The sequence below is a fragment of the Solanum verrucosum genome, unplaced genomic scaffold (assembly GCF_900185275.1).
Source record: "Solanum verrucosum unplaced genomic scaffold, falcon-dt-bn FXZP01000261.1, whole genome shotgun sequence".
NCBI classification, from domain to species: Eukaryota; Viridiplantae; Streptophyta; class Magnoliopsida; order Solanales; family Solanaceae; genus Solanum; species Solanum verrucosum.
The window spans coordinates 11,450,767-11,468,048 of record NW_026019969.1 but is presented as its reverse complement, the minus strand read 5'-3'; the positions used below and the strand labels follow the sequence as shown (position 1 = coordinate 11,468,048).

General features: G+C 33.2%; 2 protein-coding genes across 2 annotated transcripts; one reads left to right on the top strand and one right to left on the bottom strand.

The window, feature by feature from the left end:
- The first annotated feature begins 1,875 nt into the window (after window positions 1–1,875).
- On the top strand, window positions 1,876–15,322 carry LOC125815038 (putative disease resistance protein RGA1). The gene is made up of 7 exons (XM_049494445.1): window positions 1,876–4,975; window positions 5,152–5,395; window positions 5,540–5,586; window positions 5,700–5,774; window positions 8,127–8,248; window positions 14,843–15,012; window positions 15,112–15,322. Exons 1-7 carry the CDS (start codon window positions 1,876–1,878, stop codon window positions 15,320–15,322), a joined length of 3,969 nt encoding a protein of 1,322 aa, XP_049350402.1.
- A 316-nt stretch (window positions 15,323–15,638) lies between these two features.
- On the bottom strand, window positions 15,639–16,816 carry LOC125815721 (peptide methionine sulfoxide reductase B5-like). The gene is made up of 3 exons (XM_049495265.1): window positions 16,565–16,816; window positions 16,114–16,270; window positions 15,639–15,896 (listed from the first exon to the last, which is right to left on the bottom strand). Exons 1-3 carry the CDS (start codon window positions 16,765–16,767, stop codon window positions 15,741–15,743), a joined length of 516 nt encoding a protein of 171 aa, XP_049351222.1. The 5' UTR covers window positions 16,768–16,816; the 3' UTR covers window positions 15,639–15,740.
- Window positions 16,817–17,282: the final 466 nt, after the last annotated feature.

Sequence of the window (17,282 nt, the reverse complement as noted above, 5' to 3'; positions counted from 1 at the left end):
TGTCACACATGTGCAGAATCTTAATTACTTCTTTTATTCATCTATTTATCTTATGGTCCCATTACAAAAGTTTGTTAATTTGTCATTTTATATATTTTTTGAAAATAATTTTTTTTCTAACCTGTTAAATATATTTTTTAAAATGTGAGAGAGTTACTTATTTTTTCAGGAAAGTACTACTATGTTTTACCAGACAATAGTGCTACGTCATATGTCATTAAAATTGGATTATTTCTTTTGTCTCAAATTATTTGTCATGTTTTTTTTTATTCATTTTTGAATATAAATTTGGAGAAAAATTTTCTACTATCTTATTTTCATTGATATTTTAACATATAACGTTTTTTTTTTACTAGTCCCTGTATGAAATAAATTGTTTAAAATGTATATTTAAAGACTAAAGACTACTTTTGAATTTTAACCTATTCTCAAATGTAAGGGTACCATTTTTGTTTTTTTCTCCTCGTTGTTTGCCAACTATTTTTGCAACTACTTCTTCCCGCTACAAAAATGGAAGGTTTGCATTATTTGCGCTATATACTCCTATTTTATATTAATTAAATTTGTGAGACAATGTATACTTGTTAATAAAAATATTTAAAAACTGATTTAAATTATATTTTTTATTATTGTTTTTTATAAAAATCATAAATATAAATTTGTAAGCAGTACAATTTATCTTATAGAAAAATATTAAACTTTATTAAAAGAAAGAATAAATATATAAATCAAACATCTATCTTGAATTTGAACAATTCGATATGTTGAACGATGAAAAAAACCTCAAAATTTCAGTTAATATGGAATAGAAAAAGTATATAGCTATTCTCTCGTTTTAATTTAAGTAATACTTTCAAATTTTAAGATTCAAACAAATCTATTTTGATAACTTTTTCAAATATTCTTTTTAGTTGTCAATTATTGAAACTTATAAATAGTGGAGTATTTTTTAATGCAATTTTCAAATATATAAATTTTATTTTTAAAAACTTGAAGATTTCATGTCCAAATTTGCGGTAAAACTAAAATTGTTAGAGTCTCAAAATTCAAATTGTGCAGTTAATTGAAGCATTTCTAATAGTAATTCAGACAGACGTGAGACATCTCCTAATAATTCACGTCCAAGATTCCTCATTTTCTGTTTGTCTGTATCATTGTGCACTCCGTGTATTTGTCAAAATGCAGGAATATTCACATCTCAATGGAAGGGAATATCCTCACAAAATCATAACGACCATTAATTTCAGTCTTCTCTGTATTTCCATTGCTCTACGGATATATCCAAGATTACAGCTCAACAGACAAATCTATCAATGGCATTGGATGAGGTTTCTTGATTATTTACTTGTCATATACTCCGTAGTTAGCTGGTTATACATGTGAGACAAAAATAATTGTCATCCAATAAGCTATGTAACAAGAAAATGAGAGATGTAATTTATAACTTTGTTTGCTCTTCTAAATCACAAGCTTTTCTCTCTATTACCCTTCATCCGATTCCTTAATTTTAAGAATGCAATATATGGCAGATTTGGTACTATATCCTGTTTTACAGGTGATCCTTGAAAAGTTAGCCACTCCATATGTGCAGAAGTTCCATGATCTCTACCATTTGAAGGAAAACATAGAAAAACTGCAGAATTCACTACCAACTGCTAGAGCTTTTCTTGATGATGCACAGAAGCGACAAGAAACGGATCAACATGTTGAAAACTGGTTGGTGAAGCTTAAGGACATAGCCTACCAGTTGGAAAACTTACTGGATGAATTTACTGCAGAAAGTGTAATGTGCGAGCATCGCAGTGGAAAGGCAAACAGGTAAGCAGTCTGTTTCTACCTTTTGAACCATCAAAGCACCTTTTTGACCTTGCAAAAATGCTACCAAAAAAACTTAAGGAACTAGATGAGATTGCAAAGCAAGGCTTTAGCTTAAATCTTAGAGCAACAACTACAGAAAGACGAGCTGACGATTATGACAGAACAAAAGTAACTGGGTCGTTTGTGATAACATCGAAAATATGTGGAAGAGATGATGATAAAAACAAGCTTTTAGAGCTTTTGTTGACTGCATGTGATGGCAAAACTGGTGGGGTTCTTTCTATCATCCCAATTGTAGGTATTGGAGGACTTGGCAAAACTACTCTAGCTCAACTAGTCTACAATGATGAAAAGGTCGTTCATTTCTTTGACATAAAAATATGGGTTTATGTGTCTAGGGATTTTGATGTAAGTAAACTCATGTTAAGCATCATACAGTCTGCAACAAAAAGGAAGTGTGAACTCTTGGAGATGGATCTACTTCAAGCTCATTTTCAAGATTCATTGGGTGGAAAGAGATTCTTGATTGTTTTGGATGATGTATGGAATGAAGACCAAGAAGAGTGGGATAAGCTCGGCGACTTATTGCAAAGTGGTGGAGCAGGAAGTAGAATCATTGTCACTACACGGAGTACCAAGGTTGCATCAATAGTGGGAACTACTTCCCCTTATTGTCTCCAAGGCTTGACTGAAGATGATTGTTGGGTTTTGTTCAAGCAACGAGCTTTCAGCCAGGAAGAAGAAGCTGAGCATCCTAATCTATTGGAGATTGGAAAACAGATCATCAAGAAATGTGGAGGTGTGCCTTTGGCAGCAAAAACACTGGGAAGTTTGTTGCGCTTCAAACGAGAAAGAGAAGATTGGATGTTTGTGCAAGAGAGTGAACTTTGGAAACTTGAGAATTGTAACAGTGGCATACTTCCAGCTCTTCGGTTGAGCTACTTACAGTTGCCTCTACACCTCAAGCGATGCTTTGCATTCTGTTCATTGTATCCAAAAAATTATGAAATTCATAAGGAAAAGATGATCCACATATGGATTGCTGAAGGCTTGATAACATGTCATGAGAGGAACAGGCAGCTGGAAGACATAGGCAACGAGTATTTTAATGACTTTTTGTGTTTATCATTCTTCCAGGAAGTCAAGAAATTTGATGAGACGGATCTAGCAGTATACAAAATGCATGATCTCATCCATGATCTTGCTCGAAGTGTGGGGAGTCAGGACTTCGTGATATTGGGACATGACTTTGCTCAAGGTAACATGTCACGGGTTCATCACCTGTCAATCCTTTTCCATTCAGATCCCACTTCACTTCCAAAGGAATTGTATGGTGCCAAACATCTTCGAACACTCCAATTCCTGTTTTGCACCGGAGACATTCCTTCTTCTTTTCCTCTGAACTTTAAATACTTGCGAGTCCTTGATTTAAGTGGTTGTGTGAAGAAGGTGCATGAGTCAATTAGTGATTTGATATGTTTGAGATACCTTGATCTCTCCAGCACCTCTATTCAAACACTCCCTCATACTATTTGCAACCTTTTTAATCTGCAAACCCTGAACCTCTCATTTTGTGGTAACCTAATGGAGTTACCTTTTGGATTGGCTAATATAACTGGCTTAAGGCACCTTAACATAGTGGGATGTAGTGGACTGACTCGCCTCCCTGCTGGTCTGGGAAATTTGGTTCAGCTTCAAACTTTGCCTTTATACATTGTGGGCAAAGGGATTGGAGAAAGCATCTCTGAAATCAGTTCTCCCCATATAAGAGGTGAATTGAGTATAAGGGGCCTGGAGAACATCAGAGACAAAGAAGAAGCTACACTGGCTAATCTGAGGGCGAAGAAATATGTTGAATTGTTAAGACTCCAATGGGGAAGCGAGAACATAGTGAGGATGTCAACAGGGTCTACTTCATACGAGGTTTGCAGAGAAGTTGATGGTACATCAAGATCACTATCAAGGGATAATGACAATGTAGTGGAGGGGATCATTGAGTGTCTTCAGCCACATATAAACCTCAAAAAACTATATATCAAGGGATATCCTGGATTCAGATTTCCAGATTGGGACCTCCCTAATCTAGTTCTGATTGATTTGATCAACTGCAGGGGATGTGATACTTTACCTACCTTTGGGAAGCTTCCGTTTCTCAAAACACTTTATCTACAAGGGATGGATAGAGTTACACATATTGGTGAAGAATTTTATGGAGGCGAACCCCTCAAATTCCCATCCCTGGAAGACCTAACAATCAAGGACCTTCCCTGCTTAAAAGAATGGTTTTGCATAGAGAACGGAGCAGCAGTATTTCCTCGCCTGCAAAAGTTAGTTGTAGATAAATGTCCTAATCTTATCTCTGCTCCAACATTTCAATCTCTTCTTCATTTGGAGCTCCGTGATTGTCATCCAAAGATCTTGGAGTCTGTGGAAAACATGTCTTCACTCTCCAATCTTGTGATTGATGCGCTTCAAGGTTTAGTGCACCTTTCAGGGAAATTGCTGGAGAATAACAAATCGCTGGAGACTGTGGAAATACTTTCATGCAAAAGTTTCATTTCTCTTCCTCAAGAGATAGAACATCTCACTTATCTGAAGTCACTGACCATTAGCTACTGTGAAAAACTAACCCATTTGCCAATAGGAATCCGAAAGCTGCAAGCTTTGGAGTTCCTTGAGATCAACGGGTGCCACAGCTTAGAGTCATTGCCATCAGGGGAATTTGCAGGTTTCAATTCCCTAAAGAGCTTGTCAATTGAGAATTGCAGCAACCTAATTTATCTTTCAAGTGGGTTCCTCCATCTCACAGTCTTAGAACAGCTCTCCATCATGGGTTGCCCTCGGTTAACTTTATCTAGAGATAGTTTCCAGAATCTCTCATCTCTACGGAGCTTGAGTATTATCTCCTGCCCTGAATTATACCCATTGCCAGTTAGCCTTCAACATGTCACTACGTTGCAAAGTCTGGTAATCCATAGCAGTCCTCATCTCACAGATCTTCCTGACTGGCTTGCTAAACTTTCCTCTCTTAGATCTCTCGCAATTTCAAATTGCGAACATTTGATAGCTTTGCCAGAAGGAATGAAGTACCTCAATGCTCTTCAGCATTTGTCAATTCAAGACTGTCCTCATCTTGAAAGACTTTGCAAGAAAAAAGGTATGGAATGGCGAAAAATAGCTCATATTCCACACATATATGTTGGTTCACTTAAATTTGGGAGATGACTTTGGCTCCAACTGAAATCTGAAAGAAGAAAACATCTCTTTTCCATCCACATTGAGATATCAGAGTAAGCCACCATTGCTTTCGCATTTTCTCCCTCTTATTTCCAGCTAGGTGCAAGTCATATATGGGAAATCCAATTGAGTTTACTTGTCCCTCTGATGTAGCATTCTCAACAATTGATGAAGTTAGCAGTTGTTCTGAAGTTCAACATCAGGGTAAAAGATCAAATATTTCTAGTGAGATCTTGCAGAAAAATTCAGAGGGTGATTTTATATGTACTCCTGATGGAAATGAAGTGACTGATGAATCAGAGGCTCGGAAAGAAGGAAAAGTCGAAATCATTGTATACAAGTGAGTTGTTTTCTTTTAGCATGAAAATAACTCTACAACAACAATTACACTTCGATCTCTAGCTAGTTGTAGTTGGCATATATATCCTCACTATCCATGTAACTTTTGCTCGGACTCTCCAAAATGTTGCCACACCCATGTCAGATCCTCCAAATATATGCAGTTTTGGAGGATCCGACACAGACCCGGAGGTATCTTTGAAGAGTCCGGGCAGATTGATGATTTCATCATTTTAGACTTTTTGTGTAAAGATCCTGCATGTGATGAATTCAGTTTAATGATTTCGTCATTTTATGTCTTGCAGGAGCTAATGTTGTCTTTGCTGGTTGGTTCATCACAGTTTTAACATGCGTCTCTGCGGTTTCAATGCAAGCTTCCAGTAATGGAATTGACATGTGGCTCTCATATTGAGTTGATACAAGTGGAAGAAACCAGAAACCATATTCAACGACTTTGTTTGTACAATGACCGGGCAAAATAGGCACCAGTTTATCTGAAAGACTCTTTGGAGGTTTGTCTTGCTATCCGTCCATACTACTAAGCCTAGTATTGCTCAGGTAGGTTTTTGTCCTTTGATTTTTAATACTATTTGTTGTTTCTTGTACTTTAATTGTCATATTATTTTCCTTTAGTTATTTTTTTGAATGTTTTGTTGTACTTTCACTTCCGTTACTTCTTTTTCTGGACTATTAGGGCTTGTTTGGTGTGAGGGATAAGCATAAATAGTCCTGGGATAAAATTTAGATATCTTGTTTGGTTGACATTATCCCATATACATGGTGGGATAAGTTATCCCAGAATAACTAACCCCAAGATAGTTAATCCTGGAATAACTAGTTCCCAACCAAACGACCCCTTAGTGCTTTGGACTATTTTTTCTTGAGCCAAGGGTTTTTCTGAATCTCTTTGCCTCTTAGGTAGGGGTAAGTTGTACGTACATCTACCCTTCCTTGATCATATTTTGTAAGACCACGCTGAAAGGCTATATTTCTTCTTATAAAGTTTTAGTTAAGTCAATTGTTAAAGACAAATAGTCGAATGGAATAGGACGTGTTATTCTTTCTCTTCGAAAAAGGGGATGAAATATAATCGGAATTTTTGAAATGTTATATTTCTTTTTAGGGATAAGGCATAAGTATTCCCTTAGACTATGACTGAAATTTCAGAGACACATCTTAACTAAACTAAGGTCATATAACCCCCTGAACTCATTTATTTTTTGTAATTTTGTACACTTTTTGGCTTACGTGGCATACGCCGTGACTCCACGCAGTTAAGGCACGTGAGAGATATTTTGATGCCACATAAGCCAAAAGGTGTACAAAATTATAAAAAAAATTGATTCAAAATATAATAAAACTTTAGTTTAATTAAGATATGTTTCTAAAATTTTGGTCATAGTCTAGCCTGTCGCAAGAATACTGTACCTTATCCCTTCTTTTCATAGAAACTTCAGCTAAGTCAATTGTTAAAAGCAATAGTTACATTGTAAAATCACGGAATTATTTTCTTATATTAAATTAATTGAATTTTACTCACTATTAGTGAATTCACAAGATTTACCCAAAATAACAATAGTCACGTGGTAAAATATTTTATTTTTTTGGATTTTTCATTTATGGTATCTGAATTTTGTGCATTGAAAAGCCCATTTTTTAGGGGATACTTTTAACAAAAATTTTTTTTTTTCAAGAAGTTGATGAATTAAAAACTTAATATTTTTAAGAAGTTTTACATTTTTCAAAGTAATTAATTGAGGGTATAATAGGTGAAAAAAATGTTCTATCTTGATTTGTCAAAATGGACAAGTAATTATGGACAACTAAAAAAGAAAATGTGGACAATTAATTAGGGACAGAGGGAGTACTATTTAGACGAAATTTCCTAAACTTGCATTGAAATTTAAAATTGTTTATCAAACTTAGGGATAAGGCACAAGTACCCCCTAGACTATGATCGAAATCTCATAGACACACATTAACTAAACTAAAGTCTTATTACCCCTGAACTCATTTTTATATAATTTTGTACACCTTTTGGCTTACGTGGCACACTTCGTGACTCCACACAGTTGAGGCACGTGAGAGATATTTGGATGTCACGTAAGCCATAAAGGTGTACAAAATTAAAAAAAATGGGTTCAAAAGGGTAATAGGACCTTAGTTTAGTTAAGATGTGTCTCTGAAATTTCGATCATAGTCTAGGGGATACTTGTACCTTTTCCCTCAAACTTGTGAATTTTCCATTTTAACATTTTTTCTTAATAAAAATATAATTAATAAACATGTCTGACCAAAGTCCCAAACGTTTTTTTAATCAAGATTTAAAATGAGAAATTTGTGAGTTTCATAATCGGCATTAAAATACAACGTATGTTTAGGTTATCGTTAGGTCAATTTTTCCATACAAATATGACGGGTAAAATTCAATTACTTTAATGTAATAAAAACAAGTTATGACTTTATTACTATAATGTGTAAAACTAAGTAACTTTATTATTATAGTGCATATAGTTCAATAATTTTAATTTCATAAAAAAAAATTTAGCTAACTAGTCAAAATTTCTAACATATTTATTACAAGTAACTGCATTTAAAAATTATTATTAATCCAAAAGTTTTGTATTTCTTTTTTATCTTATATTCATTCTAAAAATTTCTTCATTGCCAGCAAAAATCTCAAATCAATCAACTTCAATTTGACATAAATTGAATATTAAAGTACTATGCAGCTGGTGCTAAGTTTGCCAAATGGCGTGTAGTGCTCAAGATGGGTGCAACGAGCCATCTCGGCTCGCTATCAATGACAATGCCAATAGCTTTGCAAGATATGCCATCATCTGCCAACAGAGCGGTCTTGTCCTAATTCAGTGGTGGAATCAAAATTTTAACTAAGGGGTTCAATATATAAAGAAGCAAACATTCGAAAATTATAGCATGGAAAAGAGAAAGACTAATTTTAATCTGTCAAATTTAAGTAGACTTGTCGTGATCCGTTTAGCGTCTTTCTACTTTAATTCTACTCCATAGAATCTTGTTTAAAAGATTTTGTGTTTTTTTCCTATTATTTGTAGTATTCTATTGTATCTTGATATTTTTTTTAATTCTGAACTAGTGCCCATTTAATTATACTACTTTGAAGATCAACAAACTTTTTAAAAATATTGTAAGGATTAAGTCACTAATATTATAATGCATATTCAAAAGGTAAATAAATCATAAATGACATCGTCGATTTTTTAGTTTAATTTATTAGGTTAGTCATTAAAAAAAGATAAATAACGAATGAATCAGGTAAATTTAATTTAGTTTTCATCTTTTTAGGATAAAATTGGAAAATATAAAAGAAATTCCATGAAATCGAAGAAAGAAAATTCAATTAAATAAATATTTTAAAAAGGTTATTCATGATTTTTAATTTGATAAAATTTAATATATCTTATTTATTTAAGACATTTTTTTTACCTCAATTTCAAATTTAATAACAATTTATCTTCTTTTTAAAAAAAAAGTATTCTTCAAGTTAATACATTAAAAAAGAGTTGTGTAGAAAAAAATGAACAAAAAAATAATAAGAAAAAAAGGCTAAATTGAAAAGAATATACCTAAAAAATTTAAACAAAAAACCAATTATATAATAAAAGAAATAGGATAAATAAAGCAAAAATAAGAAAAGAAAAAAAGCAAGAATAATAATTATTAATAATAATAATAATAATAAAGATCTAGCCCAAATGAATCCCATCTCAGAGCCCCTACGGGAAAAGTCAAGCAAAAACAATAGAATTTTTTTGTAGAATGCGAGAGCCGAACACGGTCTCAGCCGCGAGATTGAACCCCTTTAATCACTGAGCTAAGCTTCTCATTAGTTTTTAGGGGTTCATAATATAATATAGACTCATAATATTAAAATGTGACCTTGTATATATAATATAATTTTTTGACGAAGGAAATTCAAATGAACCCCTAACTTGTACGTAGATCCCCCCTTGGTCCCCATTATTGAGCATGTTGTTGATAATCAATATTAGAAATTTGAGGAATAACGGAGAGAGAAGTCATGTCAATTTTTATTTGGAATGTAATTGATGAGGAATTTCAGTGATTTTTATCTTATTTGAAATATTTTATTCCCCGATTTTATCCATTATGTTATTAACTAATTGTATTTTTTCAAATTAACCAAATGAAAAAATACATCAATCAATCAGTAATATAATGTTCTTTTGTTTTCCAAAAAATAAATAAAAAATAATGTAGCTGAGAACATAGAGTAAAGTTGTGAATTAGACAAAATGATGCATTAACCTGACCCACATATTATACACCCAATTTTTTCAAAAATTCGTTTGGTACCCGTATATTATACCCTCTATTGCTCTTTGGTCGATACCCGAGCGATTATTGGGGTTGAACTGCAAATTTGTTCTTTGGGTCAATGTATGAGCGGTTAATGGGCAAGGGCGAATTTTGGATTTGGAGGTTCTGAGTGTCACATTGTTCAAGTAAGATAAGCGGGTTGTTGCTTTAATTTTGGGTTACAATTCGAGTTATTTATCTTTTTTTCGATATTTATAAATAAATCGATCAAACATGCATGTTAGTAATATTTTCTTTTAGATATTATGAGATTAGAGATAATTAAACAATTCAATTTTTATTTCTTTTTAGGAATTAGTGGCTTTATTAATTCGCTGAAACTTTGAGGAAACAAAAAGATTTTTCACACTAAAATTTGAGTTTGTATAGTTATCTAATAGTGTTAACTTAATATATTCATATTTTATTGACTTTATGTGTTGTTGCAAATATATAACAAAGAGGATAAATTTTTTAATTTCAGCCTTATTAATTCGCTGAAACTTTGAGGAAACAAAAAGATTTTTCACACTAAAATTTGAGCTTGTATAACTATCTAATAGTGTTAACTTAATATATTCATATTTCATTGACTTTATGTGTTGTTGCAAATATATAACAAAGAGGATAAATTTTTTAATTTCAATCTAGTCATCTTACTTAGCAAGAACGTGGTAAAGATCGAAAGAATCTTTCAATTAAAAGAACTCTAATAACAATACTCATAATTTTTAAAACTTATATTTTTTTAAAACTACTATTTAAATATATTCTCAATAATATTCTTCACATATTAATGAAAAAGACAAGAAAAAAAATGAAAAAAAAAATGAAAGAAAAAGCTCCAAAAATTAATGCCGTTCATGAAGTTTGAACCCGCGTTGTCCGTGTGGCAAATTGCCTGCCTTGCCAATTAATTTGTTCACTATTTTGTTTAGTGGGTGGCAAAAACAATATATATTAATTTCTTATACATATATATAAATATTTTTTCGAGATCACTGAGCATCGTGACACCCCATGGATACCCATAGATCCGCCTTTGTTAATGGGAATGGACTGCAAATTCGTTGGAATTATCTGAGTTGATGCCCAAGCAATTAAAGAGATGGACTGCAAATTAGTTTTCTATATGTCTACAATGGTGCAGGGAATTCACCAACCTTTTCCTTTACTCTATATGAATCATCCATCCATGCACTTACTTTTCCTTCTTCCCAAGTTTGTAGTTTTCTGGAAACTTTTTATTTTCCTTCTTTCCAAGTTTGTAGTTTTCTGGAAACTTTTTATGATTTTATTTTAAAAAATTTTATTCTACCATTTAATTATGAACTAAGGAAATTATAGTTATTTTCTTTTAATGTCCGTTAGTTTCTTTTATATGTGTTCAAGATTCTAATTACTATACAAAGTTAAATACCTTTATAAAATTTTGGAAATTACTCTTTTACTTGGTACAGTGTAACGACCCGTTTGGTCGTTTTGAGTACTAGAGCTTTTGATTTCATAAAATACTCTTTCAATAGATTGTAAATGAGTATTTTGGACTATTCGTAACTACAATTATAAAATTAATGGGTTAGTTTTAATAATTTATTAGTTGGCGAATATTTATGAAATAATTGATTTTAATACCCTAAGTTTGACCTAGGAAAATAAGTTAAGGAGTTTATTAATTTTTAGTCATAACACAAACTGATTGCGGCACAAACCCTTAGAGGAGAGAACGACAAGATCTATCGCAGGTAAACAAATTTCAATTGAAATCTATTCCCTGCCAATGTTAATGGAAGTATAAACTTAAACTAGCAAATTTGGTTGCTTTGGCTTATCTACTTAGTTCTCCGAATGAGGTTACTTGTAATTTGGTGGTCCTTATCTTATTGTATTGTCACATGATTATTATATTGTAAAACACTATAGAAACTAAGGTTGTACCATGATTTTTTATCAAATTTGGTTCTGGGCGTTGTAATTGAATTGGGTTTGGATCGCTGTTAGTTCGTCTGCCACTGGTTTCGTAACCAGTGGCCTCAACTTTAATTATTTACTATTATTATTATAATATTATAAAGTGGAAGTGTGCATTTGCATAGTATTTGAGGTTAGATGAATGCGGAGAGAAAAGTTAGGCCAGAACATTAATCATGTAAAGAATTGGAGTATTAAGTGTGGGTGTATAGGTAGAGGTGTTCATTGCCACTGGTTTCGTAACCAGTGGCTTAGACTTTTAAACATTAAAATGTTTTCATCTTTTTATAAATTATATTTTGATGTATTGAGAAATGTAATTAAATATTAGGTATCTCATATTACTTTAAATTTCATTAAAGATTATACTAATTGGAAGAATTTAGAAAATCCTTAGGCTTGAACTTTAGGAAATTGATTATAGTTTTGAGTGTTTACAGACTCGTTAACTTACAAATTATGCACATATACTTGATAGATTGGAAGGGTTCGGATGCATTGAGGAAAGAAAAAGTATTGGAGAAGTAGCTTTTTCACTTCGGTTCTTCGGTGGAGGTAGGTTATGGTTTGTTCTATTTGATAGATAAACTCTTAATAGCAATTGATATGCATTGTATGATATTGTGAAGTTCTCTATGTACTTGACTGTGTGATTATGTGGCTTGGTTGTGTGGTTTGTGATTGGTCTAAAATCATGAGACCATGAGATTTATAATCTGAAAACCTCTCTATCGAAGTGATGCCTTGAATAAAGAAGACTTGATGTAATATTATTAATGAATTGAAAAGTGGTGATAATAAATGATAAATTAATAATATTATTGGATCGGAGTGTCACGTTCCGACACGGTATTTTTGGATCGGAGTGTCACGTTCTGACACAATATTTTTGGATCGGAGTGTCACGTTCCGACACGGTATTTTTGGATCGGAGTGTCACGTTCCGACACGGTATTTTTGGATCGGAGTGTCACGTTCCGACACGGTATAATTGGATCGGAGTGTCATGTTCCGACACGGTAACATTAAAGAAAAAAGATATTGAATTAACTTAATGTACTCAATCTCAATGAACGCATTTCCCAAACGAGTGTGATGTGGAGGCATGAGTCCTCGTGTGTGTGCTTGATATTGTGATTGATTACGTATTTGCTTCAACTGTCACTTGTTCATGTTGTGGTTTCTTATCACCTGCTAAGTGCTTAGTTGACTTTATACTATTATTCATTGTATATTAGTTTCTATTTTGAGTTGGCCGATGATACCTACTCAGTACATGTTGCCCCGTACTGAGCCCTACTTGTATTTTTCTTTGTTTTCCTTTTATGGAGTGCAGCGAGTGTACCAACGAATTTGACTCGCCCTCAGCTCTAGCCAGTCTCCAGCACATCAGGTTTCAGAGTGAGATATTCATTCCAGCCCGTGTTGGATTCTCTTGGTCATGGCATGATGTCCTTAGTTTTCAGACATAATCTATTTTATTCATTTATTTTGGTGTCTTTAATACTCTTAGACTTAGTATTTGAAGATTAGATGTCCTTGATGTGATGACTTTCAGATTTTGGGGATAATATGTAATAGACTTTAGAGGTTTATTTGATTGGTTACTTTAATAAGTTTTGGAGCTTCCGCGTTATTATTGTTATTTGTAGTTAAATTATTGGTATGTGTTGGGGTTTATATTCCTTGGTCCGCCCACTTCGGAGGTTAAGTGTGGGTGCCACTCATGACTCAATTTGGGTCGTGACATACAGGAAGGTAGTTACATTCTTGAATTTTGACTTGTTTGCACATTTTCTTGGATAGTAAAATATTCAAATTTTACTAGTTTTCTGCTATGAGTTGTCCATTAATTTAGAATCTGTCTTTCAATTTTTATAGAACTTGTTTTGGCTAACTTCACGCACCTTTATAAAATTTTGGAAATTACTCTTTTATTTGGTACAGGAAATAGTTACATTCTTGAATCTTGACTTGTTTGCACATTTTCTTTGATAGTAGGATATTCAAATTTCACAAATTTTCTGATGTGAGTTGCCCGCGAATCTGTCTTTCAATTCTTATAGAATTTGTTTTGGCTAACTTCACACACATAATGATACTATTATTTATAAAATTAAAATATTACTTTTAGTTAATGAGATGTTAACCATTTGTCTGTGATACATGTAATGGAATGCTGTTTTAAAAAAAATAGTTATTAATAGGAAGATTTAAAATATCTAATTCAAAGTTCTAAAATATTTATTATAAATAGTAGATAGTTTTTCTTTTTCTTTATATAAAATTTGTACATTTTTTTACAACATTCAATAAATATTATTTTAAGCGAAAATAAAATCATGAAATTTATTAGTAAAATTTTGGAGGTGTATCGCAATTGCTTTACTAGTCAGCCACAATCACCTTGCTTAATCCAAGTTTTGTAATGGCTGAGGTATCATCTTTTTATCCAAACAACTTCATTTATCGGCCTTTTGGCCATAAGATCACTCCTATTCCCTTTGGCATCAGTTATTGAATCGTACTTGTAAGATTATTACTTCTCTATTCAGATTAGCAAACTAAAAATAATAAAAAGTGAAAAAAAAAAATTATCCGAGTTCACAGAACTCAGTGTGTCCTTAAGAAACTTAATCCCCTCAAGTATTCGAGATTGTAGACTAATTTCTCCTAAGATTAAACGGATTAACCATTAAAGAAGTAGCGGTACCTCAAACTTCGATAATTTCAACGAACTCAAAAAGATAGCAACGAATCACACACACAGACACGATCGATCGATATTATTTGGTAAGAAATGTATGCAAAAGAAGGGAAAAATTTGATGCAGAAAAATGAGAGAAAGTGTCTTTATTTATAGCCAACAAAGGATAAAGGTCACAACACTTCGGAAAAAAGACAACTTTTCAGAAATGTCACAACCCTTTCAAACGGTCACAACCCTTTATAAAAGGTACAACCTTTCATAAAGGTCATAACCTTCGGCAAAGTCACAACCCTTCATTTCCTATTCACACCTTAAAAACCCAACAAGAACTTATTCAGATGAATGATATTGTATCATTATAGATTGAATCGAATGTAGTTACTACTAAATTCTATTTATCATGTTCAGTATTTTCATCCACCGCAGCTGAATAACTCGAGCTTCTCTACTAAGCTCCTGTCCAGCCCCAAGAAACTCGAGATAGAAGCTCTTGTCCATCCCCTAGAAACTCAATACTCTCTTGGAACTGATTTAACTTATCTGATGGACCGATCGAGAGCTCGTCTTGCACTTTCCAGGTGACGTGATTCTCTCTCTTCAAATTGCCAAGGTACTTGTCTAGTGACTATGAGTACTGAATAGTCTGATCTTCTGAAAACTTTTTCTGCATCTGACAGAGCGCTGTTTATATATCATGATGCGGAAATATACCTGCTTGATGATATCCTCAGTGCAGTTGATGCACATGTTGGTTGTTCAATTCTACATAATGCAATTCTTTGCCCTCGAATGAATCAGCAGACGCGCATTCTTTGCACACATTATGGATACAAGCCATTGGTTTTTCACAGCTCATTGTATTTGCAAGTACCAACCACCTTGCCTTAAAAAAATACTAGTTGACATTGCTCATTGAGCCGGATAATGCATGTGAATGTATCTTTGTCATGCAATGAGTTGTGTGTAGTTCTATCTTCAGTGTAATGTGTAGTTCTATCTACAGTGTAGTAGGTTTTTCCTATATTCAGTTAATACTGATCGAAGTTACAGAACAATTGTAGTCAAGTATATATGTAATAGTAATAGTTAGATCCTGTGTTGAATGAAAATAGCTCATTTCTTTACTTATCTTCAATAAAATCATCAAGCATATACAGATCATAATTACAAACAAAATATCACTTTACCTTTCCACCTAATACACCGACTACCAGGAAGTTGCTAAGCTACATGAAAGAATGGACTATTAGATCAAAGTTGTACATAGTCAGGACGAATATATATATGTGAAAATTATATATAGGCATTAAGAAAATTGCGGTGGTTTGAACTTGAGGGATATACTGTTGACACAATGGCGTTCATTTGTTGGGGTACGAAACCATTCACCTTTAAAAACATGACCAAGATGGCCTCCACAAGCAGCACAAGTTATCTCCATCCTTATGCCATCTGGGTCTGGCTGAAAAATCATGCAAAACAACTCAAAAATGTCAAGGAAAACTTTTTGTAATTATAGCAACTCTAGCATTAGAAGTGAGATTGATGGAGCACTCAATTTCTAATAAAGAAGTTGGGAGTTCAAGTCACCAAAAGAGTTGGGGTAAAACAATCTAAGAATATTTGGAAAGTGAAAAGTCACATACGAATGTAGCTAGTGTGATTGGAAAGAAGCTCACATTGCGATTTATGGCACCAGGGAGACCCTCATAAAAAGAAGGCCAGCCACAGGGTGAGTTGAATTTGGTTGCGGATCTGTAGAGTGGAGTGCCACAACCAGCACAGAGGTAGGTGCCTACACCAAAAAACTTGTTATACTCTCCACTCCCTTGATTCCTGTCAAGTAAAAATCAGGGATTCTAATCACTTTTTTATTCACACAACATAACTATAATAATCAGCAATATTCCTTTTTTTGCTTGCCTGCTTTGTTAGTCTTTGACTAAGGGGTCATTTGATAGGAGAAATAAGAGATAATAATCCCGGAACAAAATGCAGAATTATTTTATCAAGCCTAATATTATAGCAACAACTGTGTCATAATCCTGACCAATTGGTATTGCCTAAACAGATACGCGCAACGACAGATAGAAGAAAGAAGAAATAAAAATTATACGGCAGGATACATACTCTGTGCCTTTCTGCCTCAAAATCCGGAATTGGTCAGGGGAGAGAACGGCACGCCATTCCTCCTCTGACTTCTGAACGGACCCTGCTGCTGCAACCCTGAATCGGGTATTGGACAGGCCATGAATGTGAACTGCTTTTTTGGAGTTGAAAATGAAATTTCTTGAAGGAATAATTGGCGAAAATTTTAGAATCTGAGAGTCCATGGAAATGATATTTTTTTGCTTACTCTCAACACATATATTCAGTTAATTGTGTGTTGAAGATCCTCCAGGCTCCAACCGTCGCTGTACAGCTTCACAAATTCCAGCTAACTGACTTTATCTATATTCTGGAATATCTGATCATATTTATGTGGATAAAACACCATTAGAAAAAAAAAAACCATTAAATTTTTAAATCTTTTCTGGTGTTCTTTTTTTTTCATTTTTTTTTTTTTGATGTTACAGGACGGGTCGCCCGTTAATTGATACCACAGTTTAACCTTTTATGACAGTATCTACGGACATTACCATTATTTATCCTTTATTTTATTTATTATGTGCATTTAATTAAGAAGATTTTCGGATTATCTTCAAACTAGTATACGACTCGCGCGTTACACGATTTTTTAAAAATATAATAACTTAAATATAAAAATAATTAATGTAAATTATTATTGAGTAACAAAATGCATGTCTAATCATATATAATATTGATTTTTTATATATACACTTAATGC

Coding starts and splice junctions, on each gene's coding strand:
- LOC125815038 (XM_049494445.1), top strand. CDS start 1,876: ATGCTACCAAAAAAACTTAAGGAACTAGATGAGATTGCAAAGCAAGGC. Junction 5,396..5,539: donor GTCGAAATCATTGTATACAA/GTGAGTTGTTTT, acceptor CACCCATGTCAG/ATCCTCCAAATATATGCAGT. Junction 8,249..14,842: donor CATCATCTGCCAACAGAGCG/GTCTTGTCCTAA, acceptor TATCATGTTCAG/TATTTTCATCCACCGCAGCT.
- LOC125815721 (XM_049495265.1), bottom strand. CDS start 16,767: ATGGACTCTCAGATTCTAAAATTTTCGCCAATTATTCCTTCAAGAAAT. Junction 16,271..16,564: donor TTGAGGCAGAAAGGCACAGA/GTATGTATCCTG, acceptor TTTACTTGACAG/GAATCAAGGGAGTGGAGAGT. Junction 15,897..16,113: donor CTGGTGCCATAAATCGCAAT/GTGAGCTTCTTT, acceptor ATGATTTTTCAG/CCAGACCCAGATGGCATAAG.